Below are 16,944 nucleotides of genomic sequence, written 5' to 3'. Positions count from 1 at the left end.
AATTTTTATTTAGTCTAAATATGATTCTTAACCCCTGTACAATTTGCAGACAGTGAACCAATTGAACTCCAACTAACAATTGTCTTATGATTAATGAGTAGAGTTTGTTGTTACAGTACGTTTTTGTCATTTTGCACATTATTGTAAACTATGTTAATTATTATTATTAATGACCTTGCCTTGTTATTAAAAGGCCTTGTTTGTATTTTAAATATTTGAAGAGACTTATTGATTTTGTGGGGTATCTCTGATATTATTTCCTGCAAGCCTTAGTGATCAAATCTTATTTTATTTTATTTTATTTAATAGAAGAGGAACATTCTACTTTTCTTATTTTTCAGATGCAAAATCAGATTCTATTTGGTTTGTGCTGTTCACACTGTTATGCAAAACAGATTTGTCAAATGAGCAGAAAGAAAAAACTGACTTGGGTCACTTTTGCCTGGAGTCTAAACAGCATTATCAATTAATATTATTATTTTATATTGCTATCATGTCAATATTCTGTATCTATTATGAATGAAAGTTGAGTTTGTCTTATCTGTACCACTGGAACTGAATGTTCTTCCAAAAACCCTGTGATAATAAGACGATTACTTTTATTTGCAGTTCACATGTTTTCCAGCCAAGCATTCATTTCCATAGAGACTAATTGAAGCTGTGATGTCCTAGAGTGCAAAAATTTAATTTCTAGTCCAAACATTGTATTAAAATCAAGATGAAACGTTCCTCAAAAATAAAAATAAATAAAAAACGAAGAAAGATAGAGTGCCAGTGCAGTACCATAAAGCCTTGTGAAACATATGGTTAGGGAGGCAGGGAGCTTGGAACCATGGGATATGTTGTCATTTGTAAAGTAAACCTTGAGGTGGATGGGGAAGGCGCATGCTCCCTGCTGGTGGCTGATGGAGTGCTCCCTTTGGTCTTACAGCTAGTTGGTAGCGGCTCGCCGGATCCATGCAACTTAAACTCCCTGCTGCTCCCAGCTGCCCCAGTGGCAGGCGTGTCAGGATGCGCGACGTGCCAGCTCTGACAGCTCTTCACCAGTCTGAGAAATGCTGGTGCTGTGCCAAACACTGAAACTGACTGAGAACACACACACACACACATCTGCCGTGAAACCTTGCTGTCTCAATGCACCATGACACATGTTTTTGATTCACTCACCAGTGGATCATAGCTGCATGCATGAGAGAATCTTCAAAACGTCTGTAGAAGATGGAAGACTGAAGTAGTTTAGTATATTAGTATGAATTAATAGTGAAGTTATATGAATTATTATGAATTATTAATGAACACATAGACAAAAAAATATTAAACATTGTTTTAATTCATTCATAATCTTCATTGCATTGTTTGGTATTATCACATGAGATTTTACAACCTAAACTAGCCTTATCATATAAATTGTAAATAATCTTATTTAGATTTGAAATGATGTTTAAAGAGATTTATTGATCTTGACAGGAGCCTCAGGGATCCTCTCTATGATATAATTTCCTGTTCTGTGTTCCTGCACTGTCTGATTTGATTTGGCAGACTAAAGTTTTTTTTCAGATAATATTTTTTTTTAGAAAAAAATAAGTTTGTTTCTTCATTGGAATAGGTTTGGAGAAATGTATCATATCAATTGCACATCAGTGGATCCTGTGTAGTGAATGGGTGCCGTCAGAATGAGAGTCAGTTAATAAAAAATAAAAATAAAAACATATCACAATAACCCACATGACTCCGGTCCATCAATTATGTCTTGTGAAGTAAAAAGCTTTGACCGTGTGAGAGGCAAATCCATAATTAAGGCATTTTAATATCTTCTCTTTCATTTCGTATCTCTTCTCTTCTGAAATCCATAATCCAAAATAATGCTTTACTTACTGAAAAAGTATTTCCACTTTTAATTATATAGTCCCCATCTTAAAGGGGTCATATGGTGCGATTTAAAATTTTCCTTTCTCTTTGGAGTGTTACAGCTCCTGGGGAATAAAGAAAATCTGTGAAGTTGCAAAGACTAAAGTCTCAAATCCAAAGAGATATTCTTTCTAAAAGTTAACACTCGTCCACACCCCCCTGAAACGGTTCGTTCTAACACGCCCCCACATATCTACGTCAGTTCGTGGAAAGATTTGCATGACGCTTCCAGATATTCATGCAAAGAAAGATGGAGTACCTTTTTATTCTTGTTGTAGTATTGTTGTTGCCTCCACCCTGTTGTATAGACGCTGTGTGTTTCACTGTGAAAGTGAAACTACATTGTTTGGCCTTCCAAAAGAGAACGATATCTGCTTCATCATGCCTGCAGCTGATCCATGCTGGTCACTGAGGAAATACATCAACTTTGCACTGTGGATTGCCAAATCGGCTTTCACCGTGGACCAAGCGGCATCCAGCCTAGGGTCATCACATGTGGTTGTTACAAGACCAAGGTACGCTCCTTCGTAGAATCCGCTTGCGTCACTGTTCTCAAGCCGCCCAGCTCTGCTCATTCAGGCCGGCCGCGGCTTACTCTAGACCAGAAAGCGAAACTACTTTGTTTTTGCCTTCCAAAAGAAAACACGACTAGAAGTCATGTTTATATCACGTTTATAATGGGTTTTATGTTTTTATCTTGTTGCTCCGGCCGGACAAAGCTTCACAATATGTTAAGAGGCAAAACATTTCCATCTCATACTTGAGGCATTCGGCCATTTACAATGTGCTGGAAAATCAACACAATTCACAAGGCGGGGCATAGAAGAGATACAATAATGTACAGTATGTGGAATTTTATTTTTTTATTTTTTTTACCTTAAACCGCATAAACAAATTTCATTACACCAAATACACATAATAATGTTTTTTTAGCAGCATCATATGACCCCATTAATGGTGAATGCATTTATTGCAAACATAGCATTTTGCTTCATAAGATGTTACTTAATTCAATGGAGTCATGTGGATTACTTCCGAATTATTGTGATGCTTTTATCGGCTGTTTGTACTCTCATTCTGACGGCACCCATTTACTGCAGAGGATCCACTGGTGAACAAGTAATGTAATGCTAGATTGCTCCAAATCTGTTCCATTGAAGAAACAAACTCATTCCTCTTAAATAGCCAGAAGGTGAGGAAATTTGTCAGCAAATTTTCACTTCTAGATGAGCAATTCCTGTAACAAAGAGTCTCATGACATTAACCATGCATACATGTAGAACCAGTGCCTACAGAATGATGTTATCTTAGCAACATGCATCACCTTAGCCTATGTTGATCCATGCCTGCTATTGATTTCCATAGTAGCAGCAGAGATTGTCCACAAGATCACTGTACATGCAGTCATGTTGAAGGGATGGCCGTATAATGAGAAAGGGAATCGATGAAACATGGGTTAAACACGCGTGTGGGGAGCCGTACCCCTTCTGGGCCGGCTCAATAAGAGCAAGGCTACATCTCAATACAGATTTAAAAAAAAAAAGGAGGAATCCTGTTAAAAGGGTCATTGTTGCTGTGCTTTTGCCCCTGGTCTAAGTGCTACAAATATTCTTCAGATCACGCTGATGACCAATTGGGCTGGGAGAATCCGGCAGGGGTCTCACACAGGCCCCTCAGGGGGAAGTCTGATAGATGGCACCTCTTGGCTATAGTGCGAGTTGGCATGCATATCCTCACTTCCTCTAATAGCTTATTGAGCGAGGGGGGTCTGGTGAGGATTAGAAAGCGCTGGCTTAATGTGCAGGCGGCATGCAGTCAATAAAGGCAGCTCCTTCCATGATAAATCTGCCTGACATATTCCCAGAAACACTTCAGACATCAATAGGGATTTGTTTAAGAAAATATGAAAAATAAACAGCGGGCTATTATTTTCACTGGGCCGCTGGAGCTACGCTAGCGTGGTATTGGTTCGTGATGGTATGTGTGCAGCGCTGTTGGAGACTCTGGAAGGAGATGTTTCCTGGTCACATGATGATTGGTCATTGTCCTATAGCTAGCAGCTGTGTGTTGAATACAGCCATTCAGGCCTTGCTAAATTGAGCTCCTTCAACGTCCGACTTTGCAAGATTGAGTTCAGCAGAAGCAAATTCTGCAGATAAACAAGATAAACAAGGTTAAACAAAGTTATGTTATTTGTTGGTGTTGTCAAGTGATTGGGTGTTATGAAAGAGTGATTTGTAATGGAATTCAACAAATAGTTCTAGTTTGTGATCAGTAAAGTAGAAAGTCAACTAGATTCAGACCTAATGATGTTAAAGTGAAAAGTGTCAGCTTTTCCTTCATATCTGTTCTTATTTATTTTTTGCATTCAGACTAAAATATGTAAGCTGTTATTCACTGATAAGAGAAGGGAGGAAGGTTTTTCACAAAATAAGACCTATTCCTCACACAGATTATGTGGCTTCAGAAGAAGTTTTTATTATTATCATTATTATTATTATTACATTTTGGGAGTTCTGTCAAATTTCTCCTTTTCGTCCCATAGAAATGTTAACATCATAAAGGCTACAGTAAGTTTGAAAATGACATGAGACTGAATAAATATCTCTGTTAAATTAGTTTTTCTTCTGGTTCTGTTTGGAATGTAGCACCCAGAATACATTGATTCTTTGAAGATTGTAAGATGTGAAGAGCTTGAAAGTCTGGAGTCTTTAATGTTGAATAAACAGTTGTGATATGTTGAATGAATATGCCTTTTGAGAGGTATATTTTGAGAAAAATGTGTGTTGTGTGTTAAAAAAAAAAAAAAAAAAGTGGGGCTACCTTTGGTCTTTTTGGTTTTGATTAAGATGGCTAGATGAACCATATGTGCCCACGGTGATACTTTAATCTGGTTCTGAAGACTTCTTTCCTTTGTAATTTCGAGTTTTCCATTTCTTTCATTACTCTACAGAACCTGGTGTTGTGGCCTTCGAGTTAGTCTTGAACAGTCCTTCTTTTAGAAGCCTAATGATTTTCAGAAACCCCCTCAATATTTTTCATTCTACCCTCCCTGAAGTTCAACTGATAGGGTTGTGAGAGAATAGTGCAGATGTACATATATCTCTGTCATACTTCCGTTGTTTTTGGAACTTGCTTGTCCTTGAGTCTTTTCTTTTCAGCATTACTGAGAACATTTCCACTGTTCACAGAGTCCTCGCTAAACTTCCTCCTTGTAAAAATAAGCATTTTCTCTATGTGACCTTCAGAAAGTCTCCAGAGCCAGTTTGGCAGTGTATGACAATGTTTGTAGACCTTTTATGAAACACCAGTAGGCCCAAGGCTCAGACTAAATCCAAATCTCATCGTATCCACCTCCACAATAGTCTGCCAAACTGGTTTGGAAGATCCAAGGAGACTCCTCTCGTCTTTATCAGTGGAGAACGACTAATCAATTGAAATGGCGGCCTGTCTCACTGCTTCAGAAGAACGGTTTCTTCTGCCATGGGCAGAGCTAATGCTTGTATGATGAGTGTGAATCCGGGTATAAATTTCCTTTAAAATCCTTTTCGTAAAGACTTAATTTCTTTGATGTGAGCACAGTAAAACCTTAAATCCCTAATTGAGCATTAGGGATCTTATGAGTCAGTCAGAACTCACTATGAATAATGTATGACTGATAAGCACCATCAAGTTAAGTAATGTTTTGATAAATGTGAATCTTTTTATAGAATTGAGAGAAAATGGTTTGTTCTGACCCATTTCTTACTGAACTTGACGTTTTTGTTATTATTTCAGAGTATTCATGCCTTCATTTTCATTTTTAGAAAATTATGAACTAAACTGTTTGAAGTGAACCATGTAAATGTCTGGAGAAACTCCACTTTTACAACTTTAAGTATGATAATGTTGGAATGTTAATAGTTTAACACGTCATTGCTGAGGAAGTGCTGTTAAGGCCGATTTGCCCTGGTGTGACAGTGAGAAAGTTTCCTCTTTTAAATGAATCAAAGATCGTCACTACAGTAGATGTTCTTTACCCAAATATGCCATTTCATTTGATTTATTTCCTATGTATTACATCAAAATTGACATTATCATTATTGTAGTATTATCATATAAATTATTTATAGATTTTACGTATTAAATATAAACAAATATGTCAAAACAGTAATATATATATATATATATATATATATATATATATATATATATATATATATATATATATAGGATAATGTATGCAATCTTGACATAAAGTTAATACAAAAAAATTAATCTAATTTTTTTTGTTCGTAGCCATTCTGTTTGTCAAGAGTACAGTTATCTTATATTTGAGAAAATGTTTATATATTTAAGCTTTATTTTTTTATATAAATAAAAAATACTGCTATGTACTGTGTATTGGTATTTTCTTTCTTTCTTTGAGCTTATTTTCTGTGACAGTTTTGATAAGTTAATAGTATCAAAAAGATTATGTGTGAATTTGTTTTTGTTTTTGTTTTCTTTTTTAAAGGCCTTCTGTGTCATATACTGTATATCCTTTTCCAGAGTTCCTTCAGTTCCTCTCTGGCTTGAGTTCAACCCTGTAGTCTTTGTGGGATAAGCCCAGATCCTCCTGTATTCTCTGTAAAATACACTCAACTACCCTAAAAACAAAGCTATACATATTTACTTTCCTCACATTGCTCTTGATTGGATATGACGTGGCACTAATTCCCCTCTGACTTTTTCTCTGAATTATTCCACAGCTCATAAGAGGAGTTTAAAGCCAAGTGACATTAAGCTTTAGCCCATATACAGCAGCATTGCCTCCTGCTAAAAATCAAATCAAATTATTAGCTAAGCTGCTGTAGGAGCTTATGCATCTGCTTCAGGTAAACACTTGTGTCAGCTCCAGGAACAGATCTGCCACCCTCAGAATCATGAACGTCAAGCTGTGTTCTCAGTAGACTATTTATGATACCCTGCTGACTCTAAAACTGGTGCCCTCACTTCCCTCAATATCTTTAGGCATTACCTTTGGACTGTTTTTGTATGTGTCTCTTAATACTCTGTGACTCTTTTTGTTGCTTTTAGCTCAGTGATTTAGTCCCATTATAAGTTGATAAAATGATTTCTCTGCCATTGCTCTTTCCAGGAAGAACCATTTGTGATGGTCTCAGAAAATGTGCTTGGCAAACCTAAGAAGTACCAGGGTTTCTCAATCGACGTATTGGACGCCCTGGCCAACTACCTTGGCTTCAAATATGAGATCTACGTGGCCCCTGATCACAAATATGGCAGCCAGCAGGCTGATGGAACATGGAATGGTCTTATAGGAGAACTGGTTTTTAAGGTAAGACACAATGTCTATCTAGGATGTGAAAAATCGTAAATTAGGGAGCATGAAATTAAATGTACTGAAGCTACACCTTTAGGAAGCTGAATTGGAATGGCAGATGAAAAATGTATTTGTTGCATTCTGGGAATGATGGTATTTCCACCCTAGCCTTCAAAAGTCCTCACAATCAATCAATCAATTGTGCAATCCATCTCTGTGTCCGTTTATCTGTCTGACTTCACCCTTGTATAACTGGCATGTTTAAAATTCAGTTTTACATGTCAAAACTCTGATTTATGTATATGAAAACTACATACTGAAAACTTTTATGTGTGAACATCCCTTATAATAATGAGTTGGCTGTTTTAGACAATTTTTTTAATGGGTTATATTTATATTTAATGGGTTACAAAAATTTGTAGCTTCATAAAATTGCAGTTGAACTAGTGATGTCACTGTTTTTTTTTTTTTTTTTTTTTTTTTTTTTTTACGATGTCTTTACTATCTCTCTGGGCCTTAAACATGTCAGTTGCGTTGCTGTCTATGCAGGGTCAGAAAGCTCTCAGATTTCATCAAAAATATCTTAATTTGTGTTCTGGAGATAAACGAAAGTCTTATTGTTTTGGAATGAAATGGATTTTTCATCTTTGGCTGAACTATCCCTTTAAGTGTTAATCCTTATTTAAAGCTGAAACTATCATTTCAAACTATTTTAATGATGTACTGTAGAATTTTTTTGGGCGCAGTCAGCACTGCCTTCCATAATACAGTCTGGCTGAATGCTGCAGATCTTGGGCTTTTCAATTTCCATAGTATTCCAAAACAGTCTGCACTACTTTGATAAAGAAGAGCACAGATTTCATGTGAATGAGGGAAAACCTCAAACTGAAATGTTGTCCACTGGCAGATAAACAAAAGGCAAATCTCGCAGCAGTGAGAGGTCAGATAGACATTTTCGGGGCCATTGCTCCAAAACTCCTGCTGTTTTCCATTCCACAGCCTTTTCAGTTCTGTGACACACCTCCATCCCTACTGCTTCCTGCGCTGAGAATATTCCTCACCACTGTTCGGTCAGAGGAACAGAAACATGTGCCACAGTGTACTGCTGCTTATCTTCATTTCCAGAGAGATAGACCAAATGCAAGGAAAATATTAAGGAGCACTAATCCCATTGTTATGGTCTCTGTTGACACATTGTTTTCCAGCAACTTCACATCTGTGTGCTTTCATGATACACAAAACCTTTGATGTTTTATTCGGTATTTCAGCATCAGCAAAAGAGGTTTCAATTTTCTATTTGTTTTTTGTGTTCTGATCTTATAAAAACTATTTTTAAAAGGCTGTCATGACATGATACAACAGGCCAGGGCATTACAAAGGCGGAGAATAATTTCTTTACAAATGTTTGAGATCAATACCATTCATTTATTTATTTACGTTTGAAGAAATTTATATTTTTATTCAGCAAGTGTGCATTAAAAATGGATGACTGAAGTGACAGCGCAGGCTTACATCGTTACAAAAAAAATTAATTGAATTTTATTAGAATCCCTGGAAGGATCATTCATGTGACATAAATGCTGCTGAAAATCCAGCTTTGTCATCAAAGGAATACATTATATTTTATAATGTATTAAAGTAGAAAACATTTATTTTAAGATGTAATATTATTTCAAAATTTTACTGTTTTACTGTATTTTAAAAACAAGTAAATGCATTCTGGTTAAGCATGAGAAACTTACTTAAAGCATCAAATCTCACACACTTTTAAACTTCAGTGTATATTTATATATACTGCTGTATTTCAACCCAAAACACTTGTGTAGATGCTCACACAGAATATTATTATTTTGTGCCAGGCTTTACTTGGAATATCATTATCAATCAGTATATCATACAGTAGATTACTTTTGCACAGTATATAACCATTCTGCTTTTCTAAGCATTTTTTACCTGACAGACCATGAAATTAGCAGATTTAGTCAGCTGTGAGTTAATTTTCTGTGTGGCGGCATAAAAATGACATCAGGACATAGTGCTTACTTCATGCACATTACTTTTTTCTTGTTACACAATAGATGTAGATGTGTTATTTGTGGATTGCTTTACAAAATATGTAACTTTACTTTAATGATGCTTTACATCATTATGTATTGGACGCCATGTCTGGCTGGCTAGAATCCTGTCAGTTAAGCAAAAAAAAAAAAATAAAAAAAAAAATCCATAAATAAATTGATTAAAGTTCCCATTTGTTACATTTTTTTAACTGTTTCAATTTGCACTTAGATGTTTTATAAAGCCAGCACTTGACAATCCTTTTAAAAAATAATATTTTCACAAGTAAGTGGTGAATTTTTACAAAGCCCTTAATACTCTCCTAACAACTCATCAAAAGGTAATTTTTTATATAAAATATTGCAGCATATGTGCAATTGACTTGGTATAAAAGACAAAATCGTAAGTATCACAAAAACAAAGTGTTTCATCAATACATAGCTGTCATTTGATTTAATCGTACTTATAATGTAGTTCATGTTGAATAAATTATTATAAATTCTTTTAAAGGTATTATGGATTTAGGATGTCTATTTGTTCCTCAATTGATAGCTCTGCATTACAAAAGAGTAAAAAAAAAAAAAAAAAAAAACATTCAGCACCTCTAGGGAACAGTTTGAAATGCATTTTGTATTGTTTGCTGTTGAATTAACTGTTGAACTACTATTATTCAGCTGAAAGAAAAACAATGGGGAAAAAAACAACAACAACAACTATCAAACAGTTTATCTTACAATAACACAGAAAACTTGATTCTTCTCAGATTCTTCTTCACTTACATTTAAATAATAACTCAACAAAAAGTTAGTTCAGTAGATTTGTATTGGTGTACAACTTACAGAAAGTCAGTCTATCCAGTCCTCATTATTCTCTTCTCTTCTAAAAGTGTAGTTTGTCAGGCCCTTGTTATAAAGCAGGCAGTCTAGTACTAGCAAGTTTCAGGGTCGAGACAATCAGAAAGGCACTTGTTGTGAGGATTAACATTTGAGAAGTGATCCGGGCGCCGGATGCTTCTCTAACCCTCCTCGAGCACAGAGGTCCTATGGGGGTCCCTGATCTCTGAAGGTGGCCAGTCAGGTTAATGGGAGTCAGACAGGTGACACTGGCTCTCGTCCTATGATAATGGCATGCCTTTGTTCTGCCGACGGTACTGTCTCTTGACAGGAACTCTCTCAGGTTGCAGAGGTCTCATCTGATCTCACCGCTGCGGTGTGCACTAAGTCACAATCATTTTCAGGACTGTCAAAAATGAAAGAAAGCATGTTAGATGTTGTTTAGCATTTTAAAGCCATAAAACAATATTAGTTTTGGCAGCATACAGTGTTGCCTCAGTATTCACTGGAGGAAGATGTGGATATTTTTATTTATTTATATTGCTAAATTTTTACACTTACTGACTGAACATAATGGAAATTAGCATTTATCATTAAGCTAATCTCTTTTGAAGATGAGATTCCAAATGGAAATAGATTTTTACATTTCGATATGTTTGCATCCAAGTATTGAAGATTGATGTTTTTTACCCTGTGTTTCTCCATATAGACATAAGGACTAGATATAGTATTCAAGGTATGCATTTTTCAGTCCCTGAACCCAGGAGTTGAACCCATGACCGTGATGTTGCAAGCGCCATGATCTCCTGTTTACGCTACTTGTACAGTATATGCCAGTATGTCACAATAAGTGTAGTAGAATCTAAATTATTAATATATTATTATAAAATTCATAACCTATTATAATATTTTTAAAAAGCATTTATTTTGTATTTATAGATTACAAAACAAATGTACTTAAAAAAACAGGGACCTCAATTAATGTTTCATTGATATAGCCAGTTTTAACTGATTAAATGGATCGAATGAATCACTATTTGTGCTACTGAAACCCGAGGCAATGTTAAAGTGCTTATATCATAAGGAATCAAATTTCCGTTGATTTTGTGACATGTGTTTTATCATGTACAAAACTTAGGTGTCTCAAAACATTCTTCATAGAGATATTTAACTGACACTAACTTGCAAAAACATATTACGCAAAAAGGTAATTTTACATTTAAAGAGTGCATTTACACAAGTCTGTAAAGGCACAGAAAGGAAAAACACTGTTTTTCTGTTGCAGCTCATTTGTTTAGTGTTCACTGGAAACTGGAATCCATTTTTGCCAAATACTTTTGTAAATATTTAAATATTTGAATATTTCAATCATTTTATATCTTAAGAATTTAATATGATTGTTAATGTGTGTTTTCTGTGAAATTCTACTCTCATTTGCAGTTTTTCAGTGTTTGGATTGGCCCAATATTTTTCTTGTTTTATGCTGTAAGTGTGCTGCATATATAAATGTGTTCTTTGTGTGATCTGGTTTTAAATGTTGGTTCTCTGTGTGTCTTTTTGCTGGGCAGAGAGCAGATGTAGGTCTGTCAGCCCTGACCATCACTCCTGAGCGAGAGAGTGTGGTAGACTTCACCACTCGCTACATGGACTACTCCGTCGGTGTGTTGCTGAGGAAGGCGGAGAGGACGGTGGATATGTTTGCATGCCTGGCCCCTTTCGACCTGTCTCTGTGGGCTTGTATAGCCGGCACAGTGATACTGGTGGGCACTCTGGTGTATCTCCTCAACTGGTTGAACCCTCCCAGACTGCCGATGGGTTCAGTCTCCTCCACGACCCTCTACAACTCCATGTGGTTTGTCTACGGCTCCTTCGTTCAGCAGGGTGAGTTTGTGTGTGAGCGTATGATATGCTTTGTGTTGAAAGAAGAAAGGAGATTCAAGAGTAAGAAAAAAATAGAGATATAGAGGACAGCAGGGCAGAAAGATAATTTGAAGTTCTCACTTTCTGTTTAAAGAGTGTTTTGTGCACCAAAGATTATATATGACAAAAGGAGGAAAATACAGAGATAGAAGTAGTCAAGGGAATGTTGAAATTATACGCAAATCTTATCTGCACTTTCTGATTTTCTTTCAAATTCTTAAAGGGTCAAACGCTGTTTTTTGGACAAATCAAAGAGTGGGAGTAGGGAAAGGGGAAGAGTAGTCTTTAGAAATTGGAAATAAGAAAAAGAAAGATAAGGGAAACTGCTTCAGTGGGTGTCAACATGTTGAGCGAATATCAATCGATGTCATTAATTACCAACGATATTTTGCCATGTTTTACTACAGATGGTTTGTTAAAATGCTAAGGCCAATTCCAATGTTACGCATGTGACATTTGCAGTCACAATGTGAAATGGAGTTTCTGAGAGCAAGTACTAATTATAGGCACACCATTTGTATGCATTTTTCTAAAACCCCTGCAGATCTCGCTGTAGATTTACTTTCTCATTTTAGAGTGGATTAACTTGGGGAATGACAAAATGAACATTTATTGTTTTTATGTACTCTGGGACTTCTAGAATCCAATAACAACAATACCTACAGAATGAAAGTTTGTGATGATTATTGTCTTTTTAAGGAAATATGGACATTATAAAAAGTTATAAAACTTTATAAGTTATAAAAGTCTTTAATGGACAGATGTCTTTAACATCTATACACTACACAACTGCACAATTACATTACATAATTACTACAGTTTAATGTATGTTGCCTAAATTGATCTATCTAACCATTTAAAAAAAAAAAGGCAAATGTGCAATGACTTGTGTTTTAACATCTGCTTTGATTTAAAAGGATGTGTAGTGTAGACTTTAGTTAAGACCAATTAGATATGGACCGAATAAGCATTTTGAGTATTTTGAGGAAGTCGTGACCTAGTGGTTAGAGAGTTTGACTACTAACCCTAGGGTTGTGGGTTTGAATCTCGGGCTGGCAATACCACGACTTAGGTGCCCTTGAGCAAGGCATCAAACCCCCAACTGCTCCCCTGGCGCCACAGCATAAATGGCTGCCCACTGCTCTTTGTGTGTGTTCACAGTGTGTGTGTGTTCACAATGTGTGTGTGTGCACTTTGGAAGGGTTAAATGCAGAGCACGAATTCTGACTATGGGTCACCATACTTGGCTGAATGTCACGTCACTTCAAGTGTATGCATTAGATGCAACAGTAATTGTTCTTTCACTGTTGCATACACTTTTTATAATGCATACACTTGAAATGCTCAAAATGGTTTTTATATCAGAAAATGTCCCTACATGTGTGCCTTTGGTTCAGTTTCGTTTCATTTTCAATTGATATATTTAAACGCAAAAATGTGTCCTTTGAAAATCTTCATGTACTGTAGATTTTTAAAGCCATCAAACGTAGCTTGTGTTATTGTGGTGAACAAGTTGTGTTGGGGGAAAACAACAAAAATTCCCTTTAATTATTCCATTAGAACGCATTAATTCAGTAAAATTGAGATCTAAACGAGGTTAGGTTCTTTGGGTAAACACTTCATTATCCAATGGAAAGGTTGACATTTGCATGGAATTGTACTTAACCAAATATCAGTAAATTTACATGAGCTGGTTATAATGATGATGATTATAATAAGACAGCCTAATTGCTCCCTTGTATCTGGGTCCATTTCTGTTCTAATTACACCTTTTTTTTTTCTTTTTTTTTTTGATATCTGCTTCTTTTTGAAACATGCTTATTATGGTGAGAAATCAGTTTATTTAATGCGCTTTCATTAGACCACTAAAAGCAAGTACGGTATCTTTCTAGAATGAAATTGTTTAAATGGAGCTGACTTCATGCTGTGGAACAGGCTACCTGTACGTCGCCAGATCAAATAGAGGCGCAAACGTATGCGAAAAATTACACTGTGCGCTCACATACATTCCCCCAACCTCTTAAAATATCACTATCATCCTTTGTCTTGCAGCCCTGTTTGATGTTTTGCAGAGAGCTGGTTGTACAAATACACCCTATCTCTAAAACAAGAGAGAAGGGAACGGGGAGAGAAGGGACGTAGCTGGAATGGCATAGCTAGAGTCGCTGTCTTTGATGAGCCACTTTCATCTGCCTCACAAAGACCTCTGCCTCTCTCCTCTGATGCGGCTTGACTTTTTGTTTTATATATCCTCCTTAAATAAATTCCATTTCCATATTCATTTCTGTGCTGCTTCTTGCTGTATTCCTTATACAGAGAGAATTAATTACATGTGAGCTATTTCATGATGTTGGACCTTTCTGGTTCATAGTAATATTAACGGAATATTCTCAGTTCAAAGTCAATTGATGGCATTTGTGGCATAGTATAGATTAATACTTGAATTTAGTGGTTCTTAGTTGGTTTTGTTTTTTCATCTGGTCTGCAACTTTTGCAAGGAATTGTAAAGCGTGTGACACAGTTAACACATGCTGAGTAAACTAAGCCCTCAGTTGGATTTCAATTAAATGTACTTTTTGTAACTTCTTTTAAATCCCAGAAGATCTACCAGAAATGTTTCTTTATCTGTGTGCGTTTGTAAGTTAAACGTGTAGATTTGTAATTAATGCCAAGCTCCCTGATGTTTTAAGCTTACTAAAGGAGCCACGTTAATTAACTGAGAAAAAGCATTTGTGCTAAAGGATCTTTGAAGCCGACCACTGATTACTCCGCAACCTTTCTTGCGTATACTGTACTGTAGCTTAATGAACTGTAATTCACATTTTCCATTTATAATGCACTGCAGTCTTTAAGCACTTTAACGAACAGCACTTTTTACTGTACTGCATCACTATAGATACTGCAACACATAACAGATGTGCAAAAAAAAAATGCAAATTCAGCATTGCATCGGTACATACAGTATGTTTTATTTTAGCTTCTTATTTTTCTTTATTAAAGTATACAGAAATGGGCATGGGGAGCTACAGGAGGCCTTCCGATGCTTAAGCCCCAAACGTTTTTAGTAAAGCCCCAAATACAGTATGTTTTCGTTTTTGTTTTCTTAATTGCCTTATGTTTCCCACAAAGTTTTCAAGCCCAGTCACATATATAATCATTCAAAGCTGCAATCTGTTCTGGAAATCAGACGTATTTGTAATTGTAGTTTATTCTGCAGAAAAATGAAAGCTCATTTAAATTACTGCTGACGCCTTCTGTTGAGTCAACATCCCCAAAGAAATTTGTAGTTTTTTGCAAAGCCTGGTAATTTTAAGAAAAAATCTGATCTTTATTTATGACTCAAGCATCCATTTTAACATCCTGCTAAATTATAGCTTTGTCATACTGTATATACAGCTCGGACTACAATATTTCATAATATTAGATAAATTATAACTTAGAATACTAAAAGCAGGTGTAACCTTTTGTTTAAGCATTTGTATTATTATTCATTTTTTTTTTTACTTTATTCATATAACATATCTAGGCATGGCAACAAGGCAGAATTTTAAGAAGAAAAACATATATATATATTTTTTTTAATTTCAGTTTGAACACTAAAGCGCATCCACACTGTGAGTCAGAGTGCTGTCCTCAAGGCTGTCAGCTCTGACTAGGTGTAACACTGTTAACATTTACTAGTAAAATATACCATATTTCAGTATTTCATCAAAGAGTAGATCCCATAAGCATCCAAAGACAAGTTTCAAAAACCCTCTGACCCTTGAGCATCCCTTAAGTAGGTTAGGCTTTGTGCAATTATTTAGAAGTGGTTTTAGGGCATATACGTTTTGTTAGAGTTTGGGCACATACATTTACTTTGGAAAATATAAAAATCTAATATTCTTCCACATAAAGTTTATCCACTGAAACAGGAAAGTCATGGATGTGTTTGATAGTAGATCTCAAGGGCGTTTTCTCTTGCGGTTCACAAGTCGTCACAGAGGTGGGTTAATTCGAAGTGCTGTGGCATCAGAAGAGAATAAAGTGAAACAGACTAAAGGGAGGTGGAAAAAATAGAAATAGGGATAGGTGACGGGTTCAATCATCCTACCTTTCAAGTGGTTTGCAATTAGATGAGTTTCTGTGGCACACCAATGCAAAACACAGTTCGACATGTTCTCAGAAACAAACACACACACTCATAAACATTTGCTTCTTTCTTCATTCCCCCCGATTTGTGTTCACACATCTGTTTAACTCGACCCCCACCCCTCAAACCAACCCTTACATGCATACACACACTAAAAAGTGTAACGTCACAATGAATATGAGGGCCACAGGCCTCTATCAGCGCTTTCATCTCGGCTCTTCTCTCTTATTCCTTTCATCTTCGTTCTGACTGAGCTCCCCCTCGTTCCACCATCAAGTCTGAAATATGAAAAGCGCATACTCCAACAACTCTTTTTTTTTTCAGCCGCATCATACGTCAGTCTGGAGAGAGACATTATAATGGCTTTGAAGAACCCTGTTTTTGTCTGCCACTTAGAGAGAAGAACAGAACAAGCTATTTTTTCTTTTTCGGCTTTTTTTTTCCCCCCATACCACATGTCCTTTGCCTTATCGCTGACACACAGAGACCCAGTGCTGGGTTCCTCAGCACAGCACAGGATTTGCTCTGACTACCGTTAGCTTTAATCTGTACAACCATGGGCAAACCAACACACAAACACCCTCAGTTGCTTGAGGGTCTTCGTCATTCCAGCATTTGAGCTTATAGACGGGTGCTCACAGATGTGGACAGGAAAAGTCTAACACCAGATGACCCTTCAGACAAAAATTAGACAAACCGAGAAGACATGCATTTCAGGAAGTGCATGAAATGTCACAAATATTAGCCTAGAGGGGCTGCAAGCTTTGAAATGATTCAGAGTTTTTTTGTTATTT

The 16,944-nt window shown here is 36.2% G+C and overlaps 1 protein-coding gene across 4 annotated transcripts in view; it reads left to right on the top strand.

The window, feature by feature from the left end:
* The window catches only part of grid2 (glutamate receptor, ionotropic, delta 2), a 398,666-nt gene that overhangs the window by 303,350 nt on the left and 78,372 nt on the right, over positions 1-16,944 (top strand). For all 4 annotated transcript variants that reach the window (XR_003292669.1, XR_003292670.1, XM_026270097.1 and 1 more), the window contains exons 10-11: positions 7,028-7,225; positions 11,667-11,979. Coding sequence is in view for 2 of the 4 variants with exons in the window: in XM_026270097.1 (XP_026125882.1) it covers positions 7,028-7,225; positions 11,667-11,979 (511 nt within the window). In the remaining 2 variants the exon portion in view is untranslated. The remainder of the gene's footprint in view (positions 1-7,027; positions 7,226-11,666; positions 11,980-16,944) is intronic.

The sequence above is a fragment of the Carassius auratus genome, chromosome 8 (genome assembly GCF_003368295.1).
Source record: "Carassius auratus strain Wakin chromosome 8, ASM336829v1, whole genome shotgun sequence".
NCBI classification, from domain to species: Eukaryota; Metazoa; Chordata; class Actinopteri; order Cypriniformes; family Cyprinidae; genus Carassius; species Carassius auratus.
Note: the sequence above shows the minus strand (reverse complement) of the source record. Positions and strands in the feature narration are given on the sequence as shown.